The sequence below is a fragment of the Hemicordylus capensis genome, chromosome 4, assembly GCF_027244095.1.
Source record: "Hemicordylus capensis ecotype Gifberg chromosome 4, rHemCap1.1.pri, whole genome shotgun sequence".
Classification (NCBI taxonomy): Eukaryota; Metazoa; Chordata; class Lepidosauria; order Squamata; family Cordylidae; genus Hemicordylus; species Hemicordylus capensis.
In genome coordinates this window covers 286,684,724-286,710,687 of record NC_069660.1, presented here as the reverse complement: position 1 = coordinate 286,710,687, position 25,964 = coordinate 286,684,724, and the positions used below count along the sequence as shown (strand labels likewise).

At 43.2% G+C, this 25,964-nt stretch overlaps 1 protein-coding gene across 2 annotated transcripts in view; it reads left to right on the top strand.

Moving 5' to 3' along the window:
- Positions 1-25,964, top strand: part of RGS22 (regulator of G protein signaling 22) — a 128,649-nt gene that overhangs the window by 17,823 nt on the left and 84,862 nt on the right. For both annotated transcript variants that reach the window (XM_053250539.1, XM_053250540.1), the window contains exons 5-12: positions 8,900-8,985; positions 10,890-11,055; positions 13,068-13,209; positions 15,674-15,748; positions 18,177-18,813; positions 19,774-19,935; positions 22,508-22,688; positions 24,418-24,581. In XM_053250539.1, the coding sequence (XP_053106514.1) occupies positions 8,900-8,985; positions 10,890-11,055; positions 13,068-13,209; positions 15,674-15,748; positions 18,177-18,813; positions 19,774-19,935; positions 22,508-22,688; positions 24,418-24,581 (1,613 nt within the window). The remainder of the gene's footprint in view (positions 1-8,899; positions 8,986-10,889; positions 11,056-13,067; positions 13,210-15,673; positions 15,749-18,176; positions 18,814-19,773; positions 19,936-22,507; positions 22,689-24,417; positions 24,582-25,964) is intronic.

Genomic DNA, 25,964 nt, shown 5'->3' with positions numbered 1-25,964 from the left:
GAATAAGAATAATAATTTAAGTAGCACTTATGTACACTGTACAAAGGACTATATCCTAGCATGGGTAGGTAAACTTGGCTCTCCAGCAGTTGTTGAACTACATCTTCCCATCATCCCCAACCACAATAAATTCTGGCTAGGGATGATAGGAGTTATAATTCAACAACAGCTGGAGAGCCAGGGTTGCCTACCATTGCACGAGCATTTCCAAAATTTCTCCAAGTGTGCAGGCAAGAATCTTTCTCTGCCCTATCTTTGAGAAGCCAGAGAGGGAACTTGGAACCTTCTGCTCTTCCCAGAGTGGCTCCATCCCCTGAGGGGAACATCTTACAGTGCTTACATGTGGTCTCCCATTCAAATGCAACCAGGACGGACCCTGCTTAGCTAGGGGGACAACTCATGTTTGCTACCACAAGACCAGCTCTTCTTCTAAGATGGGGCCTGCTATGACATATTTATTTCAAAGATTTATATGCCGTCATTCTTTATAAATGATTTCATGGCGGCTTACAACAAAATGAATTAAAAATACAGCCTATACAATTATAGAAATGCAGGCTAAGGCAATAAGCAGGGCAGTCACAGTAAAATGTATAGGGGAAGGCCTGCAGGAATTAAAAAGCCTTCCTATCTGTGTCTCATTGAAAAAGAGAGATTTTTTTTAAAAAATCAGAAGCTTAACGGGGTGATTTGCAGTGTGCACAGGGTCGGAGTCATCATTGAGCTAACAGGTTCAAAGAACCTGGGCCATCAATGGAAAGGGCCGCTGGAGCCCTGTTGTGCATGATGTCATGCACAAAGGGGGCATTGCCTGATTGCCAGAAGGCCTGCCCCAGTCCTCCCCCTTTCATTTCCTGCAGCACTTGCTGCCTGAAAGGAGGAGGGCAAAGATCATTCGGGGCTCTCTGAAGCCTGAGCCACGCCCCTGTGCACGTGACATCGCGTGCACAGGGAATCACTGGCAGGGCCACCTGGCGGGGTGGAACACATCTCCGCTGGCTCTGCTTCTGACTGGGCAAATGGCACAGGAAAAAAGTATTCATTCCCTTTCCCCGTGCACGCACAGATGCCATTTGCGTGGCGATGACACCCACGGGATGCTGGGAACAGGGAACTTCCTGTTCCCAAACAGGAAACCCCTGCACAGCATGACAGAGGGGCTCAACAGCAGTAAGATCTGCCTCCCTCCATTTAAAGCACCCTCTTGTCACTGCCCCAGATGTGCACGAAATGCTTTTTGCACACCCTTAGTTTTTGATACAAAAAAGTACTTCCTATGTTAATAACTAATGATGGGCTCAGTGTCATGTGTAATCTTGCCATATGTGTTAAACTGCATGGATGTGCACCCTTTATGTGCAATTGTGGACCTTCCCTTTTTCGGATTTCCAATCACATAGACAGAGAGCCTTTGTATGTACAGTTGTATGCATGGATTAATGGGTAGAGAACAGGAGTGTGTTTGGTGGATATGATTCTACCCCCTCCCTTTCACACGTTCATTGTAGTCACATTTGTTGAATCTATACAGCTTAAGAAAGGGCTTTCTTTACTAGGGTGACAGCCCTCATGATACTGGTAACAAAACAAACTTGTTACATTTCCATACCCTCTTTTGGAAGCTGTCTTCCGTAGTGAGATAAGTATTATTTTGGCACATCTTCCCTTTCCCAGGCTTAAGCATATTGTGAATAATGCAAACAAAGGGCTGGAATTTGGTTTGACTACAACATAAATTAAAAATAATGATTTAAAAAACCTATATCCAAAAAAACTGGCCAAAATAAAGAAGCAGTCTTCAGTCTTTCCAGAAACCATTATCAATAAGCCATAGGAGGCATATTTTAGCAGGATAAGAATGCCCATCATTCATTTCTACAAAACATATTGTGTGATCCATGGCCAACATAACCATTCTTTGTCTTGATGCATGGAGGCCTTATTTAGAGGGAAGCTTCTCCCTGTATATTGTCATGATCCCTGGGGAACATACTTCCCGCACAACCCCATAGAAAAAGAAATAAAGGTTGCCAAGTAGCAGTACTTCTTGGATTTTACCCATTCCTTTGGGAGCAATTCCTGGCCTGAGAGTGGATTCAGACAAACAAAAATTTCAGAAAAAAATTGGGGGCTGTTCATGTGAATAGTCTGACACATCACTGCCAAGTAGTGGCTGTTCTATGACCCCTGCTTTGACTCCTCAGGTACTTCCTGTAGTGGGTCAGTACTCTTCCTTTCCTCCTAGAGAGAAGATTGAAATCTCTTTCTCTCTCCCTACCTATTCATTATGTAGCTGATATATAGGATAGGTCTTTCCTATCCCAAATGTAAATTAAAAGTAAAGTGTGCCATCAAGTCAATTTCGACTCCTGGTGCTCACAGAGCTCTGTGGGGTTTTTTGGTAGAATACAGAAGGGGTTTACCATTGCCTCCTCCTGCGCAGTATGAGATGATGCCTTTCAGCATCTTCCTGTATCACTGCTGCCCAATATAGGAATATGGGAAACATACCAGCAGGGATTCGAACCAGCAATCTTCTGCTTGTTAGTCAAGCATTTCCCCGCTGTGACACTTGCTGTGACACATTTCCCCGCTGTGACACCAAGAAATCAATTTAGTTTAAACTCTACAGTGCTCTCCCTCCGTGTTACTTAAATAGCTGCAACAACCTAACTCTGCACTCTGTAAGTGGCGTGGTAGTTTCCTGGGTGCTTTGCTAAATAATCACAAACTCCAACAGAATTATGGGCCCAGCAGCCCAAAAGCCTGCAGCAGAGTTTTTCCTTTTAAAGTGCAGCTGAGTGAGTTAGAAAGACAGCATGGATCCAGAGGTGAGTAATGCTGCCTTCTCCAAGTTAAATGGGTTATGAAAATGGAAGTACTCCTGAAGGCAAAAGGACTCAATGAAGCACTCACAGAACCAAGACCAACAGATGTAGTGGCTGCCCAAAAGAAATGGGATTCACAGAACGACAGAGCATATGGCTTGATTCTTCTAAATGTGAGTGATGATTTGCTAATGCATTTCAAAGAGACTGAAATTGCTTCAGAGCTTTGGGATAAGCTTAAAAAGCAATATGGGAGAGTCTCTCTCACCTGCTTTCCTTTTAATTCAAAGGATTTGCAAAATGCAGCTGGAAGAAGGAGGGGATCTTTCAACCGATATAAATGCAATGCAAGATACTAATAGATTATTTAAACAACATGGATCTACTTTGGATGATCAAGTGTTAATTGGCTTGATTCTGAGATCTTTGCCACAAAGTTATAATCATGTAAAAATGGCACTGGATATTTCAAATAGTAAGCTTGAACTGGAAACTGTAATTGCATGCTTGCAAGATTTCAACCTTTAACAGAAAGAAACAGATTTTGAAAATCATTGGGACATTACTACAGCCTATTTTTTGGGGAAAAGGCTTTGCTTCAACTGCAACAAAGCAGGGCATTCACATGCTAGTTGTCCAGAACCTAAAGGTGGGAAATGCAAAAAGAATCCTAGAGGAGGAAAACTTGGTTACCATAGCCACAGAGATGATTCACAGTCTGTCAACACAATAGAAAGGAAGATAAGCGTTTCTCACAGACAGAGGAGGAAACAGCAGGATGGATTTAAAGAACAGGAAACAGAGAGAGTCAGACAAAGAATCAGAACTTACAATGTAGCAACCAGGAATGAAAGAAATGTGTTTATTATTGATTCAGGCACTAGCCAAAATATTCTGAACCCCCCTGAACTGTTTATTGGTTTAGACAAAAATTTGCTGTTAGTGTTGCTAATGGGAACAATATTTATTTGGCAGGGAGAGGAACCTCTGAACTGTTTTTTAGGGAATCTGGTGACAGGATTTTGATCCAGGATGCTCTCTTAGTCCCTGATATGGAGTGCAACTTGATCTCTGTGGGATATGGAGTCAATAAAAGTTGCAAAGTGACTTTTGAGGACAAAGTTTGGTACATCACTACAGATGATGATTTAATTATGACTGCCTATATGCGTAAATATGGTCTCTTTCAATTGGACTGTGTAACTGAACAGGCAAGGCTTGCAGCTTCATGCAGACACAAGAATTGTTCTACTATATGGCATAAAAGACTAGCGCATAGGCAAATAAATGTGATAAATGAGCTAGAGGGAAATGAACTAATTAAGGACTTTAAAGTGGCGTCATGCAATGAAGCTGCCACTAGATGTCAGTGTTGTTTACTTAATAAAGGGGTGAGACCCAGCTTTTTTGATACAGATTTAGAAGGGCCAGTCTGAGCCAGAACTGAGGCACTCACAGAGGCCCAACAAAGGGGTTCCACCCCAAAGGCTCTCACTCATGACCAAAGGAGGAGAGGTACAAGAACCCACCACATGGCGAGATATAGAAAAGATGCCAGCTGATGAAGCTGGGAAATGAAGAAAAGCAGCATTCGAAGACATTGATTCCCTGCACAAAAATGAGACATGGAAACTTGTACTCCCCACCAGTTGCAGGGGAGTAACAGCAGGAGAGAGGGCATGCCCTCAACTCCTGCCTGTGGCTTCCAACGGCATCTGGTGGGCCACTGTGCGAAACAGGATGCTGGACTAGATGGGCCTTGGGCCTGATCCAGCAGGGCTGTTTTTATGTTCTTATGTGGAACTACCCGCTAGAAGAAAGACACTGGAGTGCAAGTGGGTCTTCAAAGTCAAGCAGAACGCAGAAGGGGATGTACAGCGCTACAAGGCCAGACTAGTAGCCAAAGGATACTCCAAAATCTATGGTGAGGACTCTGATGAGACCTTTGCACCAGTTGTGAAACACACACCAGTTAGGACACTGCTCCGTGTGGCAGCAGCCAGAAAGATGCAAGTTGACCACTTGAATGGAAAGACTGCCTTCCTTCATGGGGAAATCGAGGAAGACATCTACATGCAACAGCCACCAGGCTTTGAGGTACATGGAAAGAAGGGGCTTGTGTGCAAACTACAAAAGAGCATCTGTGGCTTAAAGCAAGCAGCCAGAGCAAGGAATGAGAAACTGAATCAACTGCTACTTAAGGAGGGGTTCACGCAAGGAAAAGCTGAGCCTTGCTTATATTCAAGATTCAGAGATAATAGATGGACTTATATCCTGATTTATGTAGATGGCTTTATTATGGCATATGAGGGAAAACAAGACAGCCATGAGATTGTACAGCACCTGAACAAGGAAATAGAGGAGAAGGAACTTGGAAGCATCCCCTATTACCTTGGCTGAAGGGGATGGGGCATTCATTCTCAACCAGAAGCAGAAGATAAAGGATCTTCTAGAATACCTGGGACTGACAGATGCCAATGAAGTCAGTACACCAATGGATGCTGATTTCTGGAAGCAAGATGGAGACAGCAAGTCTTTACCAGCCAACCATCATGTCATGTGGTAGCAAGCATGTGCTGGTCATGTGGTAGCAAGCATGACTTGTCCCCATAGCTAAGCAGGATCTGCCCTGATTGCATCTGAATGGGATACTTGATGTGTGAGCACTGCAAGATATTCCCCTCAGGGGATGAAGCTGCTCTGGGAAGAGTATAAGGTTTCAAGTTCCCTCTCTGGCTTCTCCAAGATAGGGCTGAGAGAGATTCCTGCCTGCAACCTTGGAGAAGCCACTGCCAGTCTGTGAAGACAATACTGAGCTAGATAGACCAATGGTCTGACTCAGTATATGGCAGTTTCCTATGTTCCTATGTTCCTAATGCAGAAAAGCAATTGGAAAGCTTCTGTACATAGCCACAGTAACAAGGCCAGCTTCAGCAGTGGGAATCATGAGCAGAAAAGTAAGTGCACTAGCCAACAATGATTGGATTGCAGCCAAAAGACTGGGAAGATACCTAAAGGGTACTGCACTCTTAGCACAGGAGATTCCAGCAAGCAGCAATCCCAAACTAGTGGGATACATAGATTGAGACTGGGCTGAAGACAGAAAAGACTGCAAGTCCACAAATGGACATCTGTTATATGGAGATGGAGCCATAAGTTGGGCTAGCTGCAAGCAGTCACATCCACAGAAGCAGAATATATTTCTATAGCTGAAGCATGTAAGGAAATGGTGTGGATACACCAGCTACTATCGGACTTTGGGACTGAGGAACAAAAGCCCACAGTAATGTTTGAGGATAACCAAAGCTGTATCCTGATCTCCCAGATGGAGAAGATGGTCTCAAACTAAGCACATTCCCATAAAGTATTGCTGTGTTCGAGACATGCAGGAAAAAGGGGTAGTCCAGTTGGAGTACTTCCCAATAGAACAGATGGTGGCAGATGGACTAAACCACTGCCCAGAGACCAATTCCAGATGCTTCATGAGAAGATGGGAGTTATGAGGCGGTGCGACAGACAACGAGAAGGGGTGCTGGCATGGAGTTCCAGTGCATCAACCTTTTGTACCAACTATCCTAATAACCACTAGAGACATTGGGAGCAGAGGTAGCTAGTGAGGGTCTCCTTACCTGTCCCTGCTTGCCTTTGCTCTATGACCCCTGCTTTGACCTCTCAGATACTTCCTGTAGTGAGTCAGTCCTCTTCCTTTCCTGGATGGAAACATATCTCTCTCTCCCTACCTATTCATTATGTAGCTATAGATAGGATAGGTCTTTCCTATCCTATCTATAGAGAGCTGGTCTTGTGGTAGCAAGCATGACTGACTTGTCCCCATAGCTAAGCAGGGTCTGCCCTGGTTGCATATGAATGGGAGACGATGTGTGAGCACTGCAAGATATTCCCCTCGGGATGAAGCTGCTCTGGGAAGAGCAGAAGGTTTCAAGTTCCCTCCCTGGCTTCTCCAAGATACGGCTGAGAGAGATTCCTGCCTGCAACTTTGCAGAAGCCGCTGCCAGTCTGTGAAGACAATACTGAGCTAGATAGACCAATGGTCTCAGTATATGGCAGTTTCCTATGTTCCTATCTCAAACGTACTTCACCAAGAAATCAATTTAGTTTGATCACTAAATAATCACAACCACCAACAGGAGACACACTGTGGGACTTGAAGAGCTGTTCTTAGGAATTTGGACTGGACTAGCTCCAGTGGGATGAAGTTGGAGAAGGGGCCCAATTGGGCACTGTAGAGGAATTGCACCAGCGGCTTGGTTTCAGTTGAAGGGCTGCAGCTATGAGGGCTGCAGATATGTTGTGGCCTCCTCTTGTCTGGAAGTATTTAAGGATGGCAGAGGTGCTCCTCTGTGCATTTTGAGAAATGTGAGAGTGTTGGGCTTTTCTGGAGCCAGAGGCGTGGGGGACCACCCCCAGGTATTTGAAGCATGAGAGCTGCTCATTTTTGTGCCCATTTATGTGCCAAGAGTATGTCTTGGGTCTCTTAGCAAAGGCCATGATTTTGGTTTTGTGGCTGGTCTTCCTTGCAGTATTGTGCGAGGGCCCTCAGAGTTCTTCTATGGGGGAACTTGAGATAATTACTGCGTCGTCTGCTTAGAGCAGAGTAGAGATGTGTCTGTTTGTGAGCTTGGGAGGGTGGGAATCTATTTTGTTGATATAAAGGTTGAACAGGAGCGGGGCAAGGATGTGGCCTTGTTTGACACCCTTCCGGTTGGGATGGCGCTTGAAAGGTATCCATAGGGGGCTACATGACGTGTCAGTATGTAGGATGCATATGAGGTATAGCAGTCAATTGAAGAGTCTTCCAACTTCTCCCACAGTTTCACTCGAGAGATGGAATCAAATGCATGCCTTGAGGTCTATAAAAGCTGCATAGAGGGCAGTTGTGGTGTGAGTGGAATATTTCTCAATAAGCTGTAGAACTAAACATCGGTCAGTCATGGAGCCGCCCTCTCTGAAGCCAACTTGCTCCTCCAAGAGGAGATTTTCTTGGATAGCCCTAATCAGACATTACGGTCGTTCACATAACCGTTTCTGGGGTTGGGGAAGACAGAGTCAAACCTTCCTTCTCCCCATATGATCATTGATTTGCTGTGTGGCGCATGGCTCATACACCCAATCAATCTGCACTGCTGTGAGCAGTGGGGAAATGAAGCCCGGACTCCAGATAGATATCCTTAATACACTGCGTGAGGAGCATGATGCATTGAAGGATTCCCCCTCATGTTGGGTGCTCCAGGTGCCTGGCTTTGTGTCTGCTCGGCTCGGGCTGCCTGCAGCCTGAGCAGACAAATGACCCCAGACCTGGGTAAAGGGGCGTCCTTGTGTCCTTTTACACATGAGCAGCTCTACCCAGGTAGGGCTTCCCAAGCCTGAGTAGGGCTGCTCGTGTGAACAGCACTGCCCGTTGAGATCATCTGGAGAGGTTCGTCTGCAGTTGTCACCAGCTTGTTTGGTGGCTACTCAGGGATGGGCCTTCTCCGTTGCTGCCCCGAGGCTTTGGAACACCCTGCTGAAATAAGAGGGGGCCCCCCCACATCTCTTACAACTTTTTAAAAGGCAGTTAAGACACATTTGTTCACCCAGGCTTTTAATTAGATATTGTTTTAATTGTGTGTTTAATAGTTTTAACATTTTAAATTTTAATTGTTATGTTTTAATCTTTTTATCTGTTTTTGTTGTTTTGTTGTGAACCGCCCAGAGACTTGCGTTTGGGGCAGTATATAAATGTTTTAAAATAAACAAACAAACAAACAGCCTCATTATGTTTCACGTGCATACAGGTGCCTGCACACGTTTCTGTGTGAATGACTGTGCACTTTAAAAAGTGACTTTAAAAGTGAATCTGGATACAGGCTTCCTCAGTGGAGGATCCTGATAAGTAGTGTAGTGCTGTGCTGTGTTGAATACAACATTGCGTAACTGTACATGTGTACAGATCTGTACGTGAGTTCATTGTACACAGACTGTGTGTGTATTGTACATAATGTGTAAAAAGGGCTTATGTGGCAAATAGATATTGAACTGGAGGGGAATTAACACAATTTTTTCCCCCTTAGAGTCTGGACCGAGAACAAGCCATTCGCTGGATTAAGAGGGAAAGATTTCCTTCATTTTTAGAGAGCGATTGTTACTTTGAATACAGGTACAGTAACCTGTGATGAGAATATTGGATTTGAAACTGTAAACTCCTTGAGGGTGGGGGGATCTCTGACATTTTGGCCCTGAATTTTAATGACTTCTGTGAATAATAATCCTGAAATTGATGCTATTTTTATAGCCTCTTACTCTGTAATTTTCACAGGCAATAATAATTTATTGCCTCTACATGATGTTCCATTTCTAATCATTACCCAACTTCCCTGGTATGCCTGTGTTTAATCAATAGAGCTCTCCCCCAGCGTTCTCATGGTAGTTCATCTTGTCTTAATCTGGTCCATGTATCTATGTGCCTGTCTTGAAAAAGCATATCGCTACAACATCTAAGGGCTGGTTCACTGACAATAATGCTTACAAACCCTTAGCCACAGTTAGGTGATTGTGTGTGTGCCATGGGGCCACAGGCTTCCTCTCCCAGGCTTTTGCATGCAAGTTCTCTCTCATAATGCATACATCAGGCTTAAAGGTAAGGTGTGCCGTCGAGTCGATTTCAACTCCTGGCGCCCAGAGAGCCCTGTGGTTTTCTTTGGTAGAATACAGGAGGGGTTTACCATTGCCATCTCCTGTGGAGTATGAGATGATGCCTTTCAGCATCTTCCTATATCGCTGCTGCCTGACATAGTACCAGTGAGGATTTGAACCGGCAACCTTCTGCTTGTTAGTCAAGCATTTCCCCGCTGCGCCTTACCTATGGTTTATGTCCATACCAACATTAGCCACCCTTAACCCTAACTTGAGACCATCCTTAGGAGCAAACTGCATGCTACGTTAATAACGTGATGTTTGGCCCTGGGAGTGCTAGGTTTTTCTTCCTTAAATAGCAGCCATGGGGGTCTGTCTCCAGGCTGACCTGATACTAGACGAGCCATCAGACTGCAGTCTAGAGAACCCTTCTGTCTCTTTTAGCTTTGCAGCTGCAAATGAAGGGGCAACTGCAGCTGCTCCTGCCCATCTTCTCCATCTCTTTATATAGGGCATGCAAGAGTACTACTTGCAGATGCTGGACTACAACTCCCATCATCCTTTACCATCTGCCCCTGTGGCTTGAGATGATGGAAGTTGTAGTCCAAAAACAGCTGGAGGGCTGAACTTGTGCAGCCCTGTCCTAGAAGGTGGGATAAGGAAGTGACAGTGTGGGGTGTGGGGAGAGTAAGTGGGGCAGAAGAGCCTACAGATATACTCTCTCCCTCACAACTGCAGGTCTGTGAAAGAAACAGGAGGGTGCTCCAGGTTGCAACCTGGCAACACTACCTGCTACATTTCTCTACAATCTTTAATGTTTTCAGGCTGTAAGAATGATTTAAAACATGAGAACAAAATGAAGGTTTAGTAGATTAGTAAATTGTATTTAAAATTTTGGCTTCTTTACAAGAATAGTAGTGTTTACTGCTGCTAATGGGAAATACTACTACTACTACTACTACTACTACTATCTTTATTTGTTAGCTGCTCCATAGCAAATTGTTCACTGTGCAGCTCACAACACCACAACATTAAAAGACATCCAATAAAAACTCATAAAACATGACAACAAATTACAACACAAAATACAATACAAAGCAATTAAAAAAAATTAAATCAGTTTTAATAAGCCTGAGTGAACAGAAAGGTCTTCACTTGGCATCTAAAAGAACAAAGTGGTGATGCCAGGCAAGCCTCACTGGGGAGGCTATTCCATAGACAGGGTGCCATCACCGAAAAGGCCTTCTTCCTAGTAACCACCCACCTTACCTCATTTGTCAGGGGCACTTGGAGCAGGTCCTCCAAAGATCTTAAGGTCTGAGTCGGGACATACTGTATATGGGGCAAGGTGCTTTCCCAGGAGATAAATAGATGAAAAGATAGATAGATAATGTAAGTGACCTTCTGTTGTTTGTCGCCTAACTTTAGGTTAGCAAAACTTATATCTCAGGTGGAATGGAGCAAAACTGGCATCAATTTTGTTGTAGATAAAGCTTATTATCCTTGGTTTACAAAGAGCCCACCACCACCAGAAAAACCTGAAGAAAATGAAGATGACTTAATTATGAAAAGGTTCTACGTCTCTCTTGGCCAGGTAAAAAAAACTCTGTGGCTTCCATCCTTACGAAGCGAGCGTACTAGGAGAGTCTGCAGCGATGGGGTGGGAACCCTTGCACAACGTGGTTGCCTTCCTGCACTCATGCTGCTGCACGAGAGGGCTAATACTGCTGAGCACCGCTGCTTGCCCTCTGGAAGAGTGGGATAGGGTTGCTGATCCCTAGCCACATGTTCCTGCTTTTACAGAGCGCTTGGGAGCGCAAGCTACGCTTGGGAGCATTAGCCTTCTTGCACAGCAACATGAGTGTGGGACTGGGGGAATTGCGTGAGGGCTCCCAGCGGACCCCTGAAGACCCTCCTAATAGGCATGCTTCATCACCAGGAAATCAGCCAGTGATCTGAAGAGTAAAAGCGTACGCTTTAAATATATATATATATATATATATATATATATATATATATATATATATATTTGTTTCAGCTTTCCTTCAATTATATGCTACCTCAATTTTATGTTTACCACAACCTGTGAAGTTGAGAGTTGTTGATTGCCAATGTATCCTAGGGAGTTGTATGGCTAAGTAATAATTTGAACCCATGTCTTCCCAGGACTAATCTGACATTCTTCTACTCTGCCACCCTGGCTCTCCTGGTATCTTTGGGTGCAGGATGTGATTGCCTCCTTATATTCTCCTAGGCTCCTGCACATTTAAACAACTTCATGACAGGCAGCAATCATTGCAGTGTTATTTCTTGTTTACACAGTCAGACAGGTGTTATCGACTGGTTTGTTTTATCCAGACATCGAGTCCTTCCCAAGGACCTATAATGGCTGAATTTTATCATCAATATTGTTGGTTATTATAGATATTGTCGCAAAATATAGGCTGTTCCCAGTAAAGTTGCTTTTTGTAATTGGCTGATGGTGATTTCTGTGGCCCCTATGGTGTTGAGGTGCTCTTCAAGTTGTTTTGGAATTGCACCTAGGGTGCCAATTACCACTGGGATTATTTTGGTCTTTTTCTGCCACAGCCTTTCAATTTCAATTTGTAGATCTTTGTATTTTGTGATATTCTCTATTTCTTTTTCTTCTATTCTGCTATCCCCTGGTATTGCTATGTCGATTATTTTGAGTTATTTTTCTTTCTTCTCGACTACAGTTATATCTGGTGTATTGTGTGGCAGATGTTTGTCTGTTTGTAGTCGAAAGAACCATAATATTTTTGCATCTTCATTTTCGACAACTTTTTCAATTTTATGGTCCCACCCATTTTTGGCTACAGGTAGCTTGTATTTTTTGCAGATGTTCCAGTGTGTCATCCCTGCTACCTTGTCATGTATTATTATTATTATTATTATTATTATTATTATTATTATTATTAATTAATTCAGTTTCTATACCGCCCTTCCAAAAATGGCACAGGGCAGTTTACACAGAGAAATAATAAATAAAAAAATAAGATGGATCCCTGTCCCCAAAGGGCTCACAGTCTAAAAAGAAACACAAGATAGACACCAGCAACAGTCCTTAGCAGGGGGAGGGTAACTGACCCTATCCACCCCCAGCATAGTACCTCCAGTGACTGTTGCTGGTGTCTATCTTATGTTTCTTTTAGATTGTGAGCCCTTTGGGGACAGGGATCCATCTTATTTTTTTATTTATTATTTCTCTGTGTAAACTGCCCTGTGCCATTTTTGGAAGGGCGGTAAAGAAACTGAATTGTTAACAACAACAACAATTGTACTCTAGGCCCCTCAGTTATATAGACCTCCATTATGGTCATTCATAAAGTTCTGAATGAAGGAAGACCCATCCTCTCAAAGAGGGCTGTCCTTAGAGAGGCCTGGCAGGGTGCAAGGCCTGGGGCAAATCAGCCAGTGCAGGATCTCCTTCCAGTTAATTCTAATTCTAATAGGGGTTAAAAGAGCAGGGCCCAGGGCGGTCACCCTGCTTGCCATGCCCTAAGGACGGCCCTGCTCTCAAATCCATAGCACCAACAAGAGGAATGACAGTGTGAATTTTAAACCATTGAATATTTGTTTTAACAGGCTACGGTCACCCAGACACAAGATTGGTTCACTCTAGCCAAAATAAGTCAGAATATGATCACTACAGATTCCATGACTCGTCCTGTGGCATCTTCCCATGTTCATTTTTCTATTGGCTCTTCACCTTCTTCTTCCTATATAGGTAATGTCAACAACATGGATAAGTAGCATGCAAAATGTGATAGCACACTCTCATGAACCATCCTTTCCACCATCTCCCAGAAAGCAGTAGTGGTATGTGGAGACGTGATGGGCTGGAACTGAACATAGAGATAAGAAAGGCGAGACTGACACCCAGCCTGAACTTCCAAAACTTAATTGAAGGCTGCTATTTAGGCCATAGAGAGTCATGGCCAATAGCAGCTTTCAATTTAGTATCAGAAGTTCAGGCTGTGTGTCAGTCTAGTCTTTCTTATCTCTATGTTAACTTCTAACCCATCATGTCCCCACATAAAGCTACTATCGGATACCAATAGGGGCATCTTTCTATCCTTGCATCTCTTTGGTGAGAACCCTATATGCCTGATATATTATTGCAGTTACCTGTCGAACTTTTTGGGATGGGTTGGGCTATAAGAATATACATTTATAGTGGCTGACATTTTACATTGGGCCATGCATGGACTGGGAGATCAATATGGGCTGAAGACCAAAGTGTGATCAGGCAGTGGTAGGTATTGGATGCACATAGGACCCTGTCATAAGCTCCCATATAGAGTTACTATTAGTTCCTTTATTTTTATTTATTTTGAATGTTTATATCACACCCTTCAGTGTTGCCACTCTCAGGGCAGCTTACAGAAATAAAATATTCAAAACAAATAAACAAGCCAACAATTCAAAAACCAGTTTAAAACAGCAGAGTAGTAGGAATGTGCATGAACCAGTCCGGAGGCCATGATAGAGGCCTCCAAACCTGTTCGAATGTGGCCTGGTCCAGCACCGGCGGGGGTGGTTCTTTAAGGGCGGGGTGGTGGTGTTGCACTTACCCCTCCCGCCACTTTTCTCCTGCCAGCGCTCTGTTTTTTGGAAACAATTTTGGGGTGGCAGTGTTCCTCCCTGCCGCCCCTGCCCCTGTCGTTTGCAGGAAATACCGGAAGTAACAAGCATGTGTGTGCCCGCTGCACGTGCTTCCACCATGCACATCGCACATTGCGTGCTCATGTTGTGTGCATGACGTGCGCATGCAACGTGCACAGCAGGCGCACGTGTGGTGGGGGGCACACGCACACTTGTTACTTCTGGTATTTCCTGCAAATGATGGGGGCAGGGGCTGCAGGGAGGAACGCTGCCGCTCAAAAATTGTTTCCAAAAAATGAAACGCCGGCAGGGGAAAAGTGGCAGGAGGGGTAAGTACAACCCCCCTACCCTTAAAGGGAGACCGGCACCGGTCCGCGCCTCCGCGGTTCTGTGTGCACATCCCTACAGAATAGTCTCTCTCATTCTCAACTAAAATGGCCTTTGGATGGGAATTATGGGATTTGTAGTCAACAACACCTGGGAATCCCTGCTACAAGCATACTGATGCCAGGTGAGCCTCCCTAAGGAGAGCAATAAGCATGGTGCCACAGCTGAAAAGGTCCTGGCTTTAGTTGCCACTTGCCTCACCTTCGTAGGTAGGGACACCTGGAGAAGGGCTTCGGCAGATCACCTTAACATGTGGGCAGGTTCATTTGGGAGTCGGTGGATCTTCAGCCATGGAGGCATTTAATAGGTCTGGCTATAGGCTAAGTGTTGCTCTGTGCAAAAACTAAAATTGGTGCTCCCTGTGAAAAAAGACAAGTGTTATCAGTTTTTTTAAAGGAGAGGGGATTTATTTCTTCACTCCTTAACATGTACTTTATTGCATGAAATAAAGAATATATATAGTAGCCAACGTTTATATAAAATATATGTATTCACAATTTTGTGCAATCAAGTGGCAGGCATGTTCCTCTCAGGGCCTTTTGGCTCCAGCAAAAAGGAGCCACCACGTTCAGGCAGGCAACGAGCCAACCAGTCTGCTTGCCTTCTGCACTTTTCCTGCTTATTGTGAAGGAGCACACAGGAATTTGCATCATCCTCCCTCCCTGCATAGGAGGTGGGTCTAGATACATCCTAAATATGTCTTCTCGACCTCTGACTACAGCCAGCCTCATGCCAGTGGCTGCCTCCTACACAGTTCTCATGGAGGTCAACATAATTCCAATATAATTTTGTGTGAGAATTAGGATATGCAGTATCCTAAGTGGAGCCCCCTCATGGCACCCCCTGAAGCCTTATGCCCTGTTTGCACATTCCCTAAACCTGGCCTAGGACTTTAAAGATAAACACTAGCACTTTGAATTATACTTGAACCATTCAACAATCAGTGAAGATGCTTAAGAACTGGCAAGAGACGTTCCCTTTTGGCTGGTCAATAGCAGCAATATTTGGGACCAACGGAAGTTTCTAAGAACTCTTCAAAGGCAGCCCTTTAGCATTTGTTTTTAGGCTGTTTGTGGCAATCTGTGTAGGGTTTAAATAATTTTCAGATTAAAAATTCCATGATGAATGCTAGTAGTTTGAAGGTAGTCTTATGAAGTCACCCCCGCTTTTAAACTCTCACATTTAATACTTTAATTTAGATTTCATGTCTCCTTATGTGGTGCATCGTCTTTCTACTACCCTTCTCAATGAAGCTTTTTTCAGCAATCAATTTGGTAAGTGCTATTTATAGTATAGAGCTCTTCTTTGTCATCCAGAACTGGAGAGAGCATGAAGTAAGAATGGAGAAATGGAAATGTTTCATATTCCCCACTTTTCTGAGTGGTAGGAAAATCCAGGTATAGCCATGTACAGCATCAGTTGCCTTGTGAAGACTTAAGACATCGTGGTAGTTTCCACACAAGATTCCTTTAGTGCTAATGAAGCATTGCTTTTCTGCAATTAGCTGGAAGTGTAATTAAAATGAAGATTTCACAGAGCACTTAAGATAATGCTCCATTGTTCAACAATGCCCTTTCCCAGGGCCAAGATCTTTCTCTAATGGCTACTTGCAAGTATGTTCCATTCATCAGATGTCCTTTCCAATGCAAATTAAAACTCTCTGGTTTGCAGGTTTAGCTGTTTTATTGCTTCCCAGGTCAGTGTGGCAGAGGGATTAGTTTGAATATCCCATGATTTAGTCAGCTTTTGTCCTCCTCCACCCCCACTCGCCTGTGCATGTGTGTGTGAAATAACTGGATTATTTTAGTTGTTTCTCTTTTCTTTCTGTTGTGATAAAACAATGCTATTTTACTAAAACAGAGAGGAAAAGGAAGAAAAATAGAAATAATCTGGTAATTTTCTCTCTCTCTCTCTCTCTCTCTCACACACACACACTCTCTCTCTCTCTCTGCAGGAAACAAAAGCTAGGTAAATAGGGGCAATTCAGCACTAATCCCTCAGCTGCACTGACTTTGGAAGCAATAAAATTAATTAATTAGATTTAGAGTTTTAATATTTTTAACTTGTTTTAAGTTTTGAATTGTTTTAATGTTTAAATTTTGTTTTGATCGTGTTTTTATTGTGAACTGCCCAGACATGCAAGTTTTGGGCAGTATAGAAATTTGTTAAATAAATAAATAATAAAATGGGGCAAACCTGCAAACAGGAGCTGTTAAGTTTAAAGGAACAGTTCTCCTAAAAAGCCCCAATAGTATTTTGTCTGTCCACACTAAACAAGCTGCTGAGGACCTGTTCAGAAAAGACACTTGTTTATCTTTCCCCCTAATATTATTACTACTGCCACCTACTTCCCCCTCTGGAGTGTACTGTAGACTGCCAAGCTATTATACTGGACTTGAACCATATCTCCTTTGCTTAGGAGAGCTGCTGGTTTCCTAGCCACTCAGCATAATCTTCTTTTATAAATTTCTCCATCAGAAAGCTGCCATGAGCCACTGCCTAGGTGGGATTAGGTGGGAACTCAAGCTGCTGATGAGTTTTATGGCAAAAAAAATATCATCACAAACCAAACCTGAGAAACAAAACATGAGAACCACACACAAGAAAACACAATGATTTAACAATGATATCATGGGGATGTGCTGTAAAAGGGGATGAAAAAGAATGCCAATCTCTTGTGTGGAAGCAGCCCTTTTGTAGCAAGTGGTTTCCCTAGGCTGAGCAGAGGGGGAGAAAGCAGGCACATAGAGAGGCATTACTAATTACATTACATTACAACTTTTAAAAGGGCAGTAAAGACGCATTTGTTCACCCAGGCTTTTAATTAGATATTGTTTTAATTGTGCTTTAATAGTTTAACTCTTTAAATTTAAATTGTTGAAATATGTTAATCTTTTTATTGGTTGTTTTTATTGTCCTGTAAACCACCCAGAGAACTTGCTTTTGGGGCGGTATAGAAATATGCTAAATAAATAATAAAATCTATATAATTAATTCTCTTAGCTGGTGTGTGTCCAGGATTTGGCGGCGGAACTCTCGCAACACGCTGCGAGAGTTCCGGTGGACTGAGGAGGAGAGGGGGAAGAAAGTGCTGGCAGTGGCTGGCCAGCTGGCGGGTGGAGGAGGGGGAGAGAAAAGCGGCAACGGGGAGAGAAAAGCAGCAGCGGGGAGAGAAAAGCGGCAGCAGGTGGGGGGGAGAGAAAGGCGGCAGAAGGGCAGGAGAAAAGCGGCAGAGTGGGGGGAGGGTGAAGCGGGGAGAGAAAAGCTGCGGCAGGCGGACGGGAGGGAGAAAAAACTGCAGCGGCAGGGCCCTTTTTGGCTGCCCGCCATGGCTCTGTGTGTGAGGAGGAACTGGAGAGGAGGAGGGCTGGAGTGCGTGGGGCCAGAGGGCAGGAGGAAGAGGGAGGGGGAAACAGCCGGCCCCAAAGTGCCGCACAGATGCTCTGTGTGGGGTCGGCTAGTAATAATAATAATTCCAAAGCGACATCAGGCCAGCACCTCCATATCATGCCAAACAGTATCAGGCTGCCAGAAACCTCTTAGTAACCTTGTGATGCATAACAACTCTGTTGTCCATATTCATGTGCCAGGTTATACCCCCAAAAGGTGTGGAGGGAGAGAGAGAGAAGACCATTTTTCTCCACTCATAACTAATACTTTGTTATGACTTTGGGGAAATGATAATCTCTGGTTTCCATGCAGCACGGGATCCCAAGGGTAAGAGGCAAAGCAAAACTAATATTCTTCAGGGGACAACAGCCAGAAGAAGCATAGATGAGGGCAATTGCGTGTTGCTTCCTGATACTCCTTCACATACACAGTTAAGAGCTTACTTGGGGCAGAACTGGGATGCTGCTCCTCAGGAGGGAGAAAATGCCGACCTTGACAGATATGAAGAACTTGCATCTTTCCAGACAGTAGATGAGTTTTCGTTAGCCTACACTCAATATATATTGAGAAATGCTGTCACAGTTCTCACTGGGCAGCCGCCTGAAGCCAGCCCAAAGGACGTCAACTTTGGTAGAGTGACAAGAGTGTTTATATATGAGATAGCAAACAGTCAACCTTATATGGAGCCACCCCTGCAAAAATCTCCGCCCCTTGAAGATAATATAACAGATAAGATTAGTGAAGTGAGCATCAGTCTGAAGTCTGAAAAAGAGAGCTCTGAAAGCAGGGCTGCCTGGTGCATGAATCACAAGACCTATGATATTGGCAGTAGAAATGAATTCGAAAGGTTCAAGAGGTTCATCAAAGGCACTTTGGGAGAAAGGTACTGGTGGCTCTGGATGGACATCGAAAGACTAAAGGTGCTGAAAGATCCCAAGAGGCAGAAAAGGTATTTCCTGGTTTTAACCTAGAACTTCTAAAATAGATTTGGCCAATGGGGATGGGGGCCCAATGGGCAGATTCTAGTTGTGTGGGGTGTGCTTTGTTTTTGCTAGAACCTCAAGGTCCATCAACATGAATTAACGTAAAATAATAGGTTAGTGAGGTGGAGCCAGATACAAAATGGTAGCTGAGCACCCCATGAGTCACACACCTGCACACACAAGTACAAATCAGCACCCAGCATTTGACCAAGTTAGGAGGAAAGGCTGTCATGCCTAGCTCCGGTCTCCCACAAAATCACTTCTCCCTCCACATACCTAGTTGTTTGCTCCCACATGACCAACCATTGGAAGCGTGCACAGCTCCTAAACCTGGGTAGGATGCTTGTCCTGCCCAGTTTTTGGCTGTGTGAACAGCTTCATTTATTTGTTTTAGTAATCCCTCTGTCTTCAAGTTAACTTTTCAGAAAAACCTGACATTTATTTTGGGTTGATAACTATTATGTTGGGCAGGGTTGAATTTAGAAGCAAGTAACCCAGGCACTTGGTTTGCAGGGATGGGGGACAGCTGGGCATTCAGTTATTCTTTAAAATTAAAATGCTTCTATAATATTAAACAATTTTGTTTTTATGTGCGCATATATATATGGCACAAAATGAATAAAGATCTATGGATCATGCTTACAGATTTATTTTTCTGTATGACAAGAGATGAATGTAGATTGTTATGAAAGGGGTTACAAACACAGTAATATGATATTCAGAGGCTGAACAAATGAAGGGAGCTGTCAAAGACTCTCTTAGCCTGTGGCACTATTTGGGCTAAGGCTGGCCCTTCTACTGTACTGAATTTAGTTTGAAAATATCGTTTGCAAATGACAGTTTCTTGATTTGGTGGGATTACTTCTGGATTATTAACCCATGTGTGTCTGTGCATATTCTCTGTGTATGTTTTCCTTTATTTCAAGACAGCTTGATAGAATGAAGAAAATCTACCTGGTGAGCAACGGAGATTATTTCCTCACCTCTGAGGTTTTGCTCAAACTGGATCTAACTGATGGAGGCCAGTGGAACATTGATAACTTAAAACGCATTCAACCTGAAGTAGTGAAACCTTTGCTTCTATATTGGTAAGAGGATGAAATAGGAAGTTGTTAGTGTTGGGGCTTTGTGATTATTTAGCAAAGCACCAAGGAAGCTACGGCTCCAGTTAAAGTGCAGAGTTTAGTTGTTGCAGCTATTTAAGTAACATGCATGGATATCACTGTAGAGTCTAAACTAAATTGATTCATTGGTGAAATACATTTGAGATAGGAAAGACCTGTCCTATCTATCAGCTACATAATGAATAGGTAGGTAGGGAGAGAGAGATGTTTCCATCTTCTCTCTAGGAGGAAAGGAAGAGGACTGACCCACTACAGGAAGTACCCGAGGAGTCAAAGCAGGGGTCATAGAGCAGAGGCAAGCAGGGACAGGTAAGGAGACCCTCACTAGATACTTCTGCTCCCAATGCCCCTAGTGGTCATTAGGATAGTTGGTGCAAAAGGTCGATGCACTGGAACTCCATCTCCAACAGTGAGATCAAATTCTCCCCCCACCCCACCAGTACTTGGGATATTGCTGGGGGTAGGAATTACAAAATTTATGGTGACTACAACAGCTAAGTGCTAGATGGAATTCAGCAGTGGATGTGCTGATGCACAATTACAGTGTGTGACATTTTGCATGTGTTGTACAGATGTGATGAAGACATTGCCTGCAGATGCACAAATGCAAATGTTTAGGAGTGATAGAGCTGATGTCCTAGTGTGTAATGTTTGAGATGGGTACAAGTAAAATAAATCATGCAACACCATAAATGTTGTTTGGCTATTGTATCAAATAAATCAGTCATTTTTTAACACTGCCTCAGTAGATGTGGCAATAGCTTATTCAAGACAATGGTATAAAATAATAATAATAGTAATGCTAGATTGTATACTGTGTCCTAACTGTGAAGAAAAGAAAGGAGGCTGCATCATTAGCAGGAAAAATGCAGTAAGCAAAACTAATTAGTGGAATTATAATTAAATAAACAATTTCTAATTGAATCCTGTAAAAGTTGAAAAATGGTAGTTTACACAAGATCATCCCATGAACATTGTGGCTGAGCCGGGATTTGAATTAATTGTCCAATTGTTCACAGTACTATAGGGCCGAACTACTATGTAGTACTATCATACTATAGGGCCAAACTACGTTATGTGGAAGATACGTGATTGGATCTTGCAATGTTCTTGTTTTTACTTTTAAAGAGCTGCCTCTGCCCCTAGCTTAGAGGCCCAACAGGTACTGGCATACTTGTATTACACCAGCTTTGAGACATTGGCACTAGCTACCAATCTGTTTCTGAGCTCAGTTGAAGGTGCTGGTTTTGATTTGTAAAGCCCTAAGTGTTGGGCATACAAATCAAGGTTTGATTTGTGCACACAAAACAAGGCAGGAGATGATCCCTGAAATAACACATCATAAGTGGTCTGGATTTTGATTATTTCAAGGATCATCTTCTGCCTTGTGAACCCCCACCCCAGGATTTAAAATCTTCTGAAGACTTGCTGAAAATGCCATCTTATGTTGATGGTAGGCTGACCACTAGGCATGGGCCCTAGGGGTGTGCAGAACCAATTCAAATCAGGCCTGGTTCGGGTCAAACTGGTTTGGTCTGATTTGACTGGTTCAAGTGCCTTGCTTGTAAAGGGGAATCCAGTAAGGATTCCCCTTTACAAGCAAAGGGGGATTCCCTACCTAAAAAGGGGTTGGGGGGTGGGCAAAAGGGTACCTTACCGGTTGTGGCAGTGCTGGTTCCTCTTGGCCCTGCTGGCGCCCCCCCCCCATGTACCGTGGGGATTCAGGATCCCTGAATCCTTGCCAGATTTCCCTTTACAAGCAAGGCACTCAAACTGAGTCGACCTGGTTTGACAGCACAAACCAAACTACTGGTTGGTTCTAAGGAACTGGTTTGCAGACTCGTGGTTTGGTTCAAGTTTGGTTCGAATTTGAACTAAACTGTCACTGCTGGTTCCATGCACACCCCTAATGGGCCCATTTCTATTTTAGTCCTGGAATTTTGGAACATGAGACCCATATGATATTCCACCATCCTTCTGGAAGGAGGTTAATAACTCCTTTTTTGTGCTTTCAGAAATTGTCTGGTAACTTCTTCACCTCAGCTATTTGTGCTTTTATCATATTTTTGATTTTTATTTTGTTTTGTTTATTTCATCCTGCCTTTCTTCCATCATAGAACTCAAAGTGGTATAATGGGTTCCCAGGTGGTCACCCATCCAGGTACTGACCAGACCTATACCTGCTTAGCTTCAGGAAGTTTTCTGTATCATTTGTCCTCTGACCATGCTCGTTATATTTTATGATGTATTATTTAGTTGCACTTTTGTATTATTAATTGCTTTGGGAATAAATAGAGATTGCTGCTAGTACAAAACTGTGATGGCAGCTTTAAACTTATGCAACAGGAAGTCTCTTTTTAAAGAAGTACTTCCTGTTGGGTTGCTTCATGCCCTGATACCTTTCCCGATCGGGGTGATGTGAGGAACTGTCTGAAGGATAGTGCAGTCACAAAGGGGGGAAAGGGAGTATTTTTACTTCATTAAATAACAAAATCCACTTCTGACCACTGTGTCTTGTATGCCTTTCTCTTCTCAGGGGTCCCAGATTTTGTGTCACTCATACAGCTGCCACACAGGCTGCAAGTACGAAGCTAAAAATGTGGCATTCTCGGCAACAGAAGCCAAGGATGGATGTGGATCCTTTCCCACAGATGGTATCTCTCTTGCCCCTGAGAGCTAAATCTTGCATGCCAAAAATAACATCTTCCTACCATCAGGTATTGCTATGGTCGCTGTTGTTGTAATTGCACTTTTATCAGGAATGTCATTTACAAAGGGTAAAGTAAAAAGCAAAGCTTTACTATGAAATGAGCCCTAAAACATCCTTGTATTGGAAGAAAGGTCAGAAAGCTGGTCTTGTGGAAGCAAGCGTGAATTGTCCCCTTTGCTAATCGGGGTCCACCCTGGTTTGTATTTGAATAGGAGACATGTGTGAGCCCTGTAAGATATTCACTGCAGGGGATTGGGCCATTCTGGGAAGAGCATCTGCATGCTTGCATGCAGAAGGTTCCAATTCCCTCCCTAGTGTCTCCAAGATACGGCTGAGAGAGAGTCCTGCCTGCAGTCTTGGAGAAGCTGCTGCCAGGTCTGTGTAGACAATACTGAGCTAATGGACCAATGGTCTGACTCTGTATAAGGCAGCTTCCTATGTTCCTAAGATATGAATGTTGGGAAAGGGACTATCCAAAAACAGAGCAACTCCGTTTGAAGCAAGCAGCTGACATCCAGACTAATGCTGTGCTGGCACTGCAAGGAAAGGTCAGTTTTTGCTTATCTCCCCTTTCCTCTGAAGCCTGCTGTGTCTCCCTATAATTTCTCCCTAAAGGTCACACATTAATCTGGATGTCAGCCAATAACAAATAATAAAATAAAATAAAATTCACTAACATAAGCTTAAGGCTTTTTGAGATATGATATATAATGAGTTGAAGAAAATTTTTAAAATGACATTTCCTAAGAGGCCAGAATCCTTCCTGCTGGAAATAACCCAAGGAGAGTTTTCCAGAAGAAATTTAACATTTTTAATGTATGCAACCACAGTGGCTAGGATAGTATATGCGCAGAAATGGAAAGACACTAAAATGCCCTCAAAAGAAGACTGGTTGATAAAAATTTTGGAATATGCTGAGATGGCATAGCTTATAGCACTTATAAGGGATGAAAATTTGGAATCTTTCAAAGAAGATTGGGAACCATTTCTACTCTACTTAAAGAACTATTTTTCTAATATGGACTTTTCAACAGGGTTTGAAATATAGTAATAACAGCAGGTTGGGTTGGGTAAAATCGAGTAGTAATGTGGAGTATCTATGTTCTGAATTATTATAGCAATGGTTTTTATGTATAGTTAACATGAACCGTGCAGAGAGGTAAGTGGGAAGTCAATATTTACTTAATTAAATAAATGAATGTAATTTGAATGTAAAGCTATTGTAAAAGCCAATAAAAATTTAAAATGCAAAAACAAAACAAAACATAAGCTTAAGTGCAGCAGTAGCTCAGCTTAGATGAGTTCATACATGTGTATTCATCAAGTTTGTATAAATAAATCAGTTATGCAGTACTTGCCAACTGAGGCATTCGATTGTCTTTAATCAGTGATGTGCATTCATGTGTGTATCGAGTCATCGTTTCAACTGTTCTTTCAATAACAACATGCATAGGCTATGGCCAGAGAGCCACAAGTGTCCAAATGTTCCTGACAGTTCTTCTCTTAACTCTTTCAGAGTCCTCACAAAAAAGTTTTTTTAATTGTCCTGAGTTGAAAGAACAGATTTTTTTTTAGTTTGGTGTGGTGCTTTAATAGATATAATTTTGGATAGCTACAAATGAAAAGTATTTACCAAACCTGAAAGATACCAATGAAAAGTAGATGTTCAGTAGATGGATCATGAGAATTATTTCTTGAGAAGTCTCTCTCTCCCCATCCCTTATTTTTTTCACTAGAGAGGAGACATCAGATCACCATCACCTCTAACAAAAGCAGCTATGTTGGATACATATTCCCTGAGGTCTCCCAGGCTATTATCAGCAGTCATGCCACGGAGTCAAAGTGCTGTTAAGGAAGATCCCGATGCCTTAGTCACTTTAGCAGATATTAACAGACAGCGGTAAGCACACAAAATTCCTTGCACTTATTAAGACCATTTTGTTCTATCACTTTACCCTGCTCTCCTCTTGTGAATACCTTTGAGAGAAAAGGAAGTGATGTTCTAGAAAGCTGGTGTGTAGAGAGTGAATTGCAAGGCATTGACCTGTTTCAGATGATAATCCAAACCAGGGCTGCACAACTTCTTCCTTTCACATTGTAGTTAGACTGTAACCCCCATCATTCCCAGCCACAGTGGCCAAAAGTTAGCGATGATGGGAGTTGGTGTCCAACTACAGCTGGAAGGCTGGAATTGTGCAGCTCTAATCTAAACTATGGTTAAGGTGATCATAAATGAGTTGTAGTGAAACTTGAACTCATCTCCTTCGCTGTCTCCTCTGTTATGCTTAAGAGGATAAGAGTGAAATACTTTCCTTTCACTTTAGGACAAACTGCAGTTCCATGTTATGTACAAACTTGGGATACTGTGGTTTGTTTATTGTTTAGAATGAGAACAAGCCCGTATATCAAACCAGCATCAAATTATAAGTTTATATCCTAGTTTGTTCTAACTCTAGTTAACTAACAAACCATAGTTCTCTGAATTTGTACATGATGGGAAACTGGATTGTTCTTAAAGTGAAAACAAAAGCTTTCACTCCCCTCTCTCAGGCATAGAGAAAGAGAGGAAAGGAGAAGTGTTCAAGTGTGAGGCTTACTGAAGCTCATTCATGATAATCTAAACCATGGTTCAGAGGCCTTCCCACACTCTCACTCTGCCTTCCCCACCCCAGAGACTTGGTGGGGCAACAGAAGGCTCCCTCACTCGGCCTCCCCCCGCCCCCGAGACTTTGCTCAGCCTCCCTCCCTCGCTGCTCAGCCTTTCCTCACGCCTCTGTTCATCGCTCGGCCATTGCTTGCCGCCCCAAGGCAGCAGAGAGGATGGGCAACGACAGGGCGCTGGTGGCAGAGATGGCGGTGAAAGCGCCTTCCATGGGCCCACCAGGTTGTGTGTGAAAGCCCCACCCCAACATTTTCATTAGTCGTGGCTGCAGCAGGGGTGGGGCTTGCCATGAGCAACCTTAGTGTATAGGTGCCAAAGAGTAAATTTAATAAATCAAAATAATCTGTTGACAGTCTCATTCCTAAGGACTGCCTCTTTTTAATTTTAACTGCATAGATTGCAAGAATGAGTGAATCCCCCAGCTATGTCTAAGCAATCATAGCATGTGCTATGCATATCTAACTTGCATATAAACAAAATTTGGAAGTGTTCTGACCTTGGTAGACATTCCCAAGGCAGCTCTTACTCTTGAACAAATTGTCCATATACTAGTCAGTGTAAACTGGATATTCTAATAGGTTATATAAATGCCTCAATGAGATTTCTGTCTCATTGAGGATC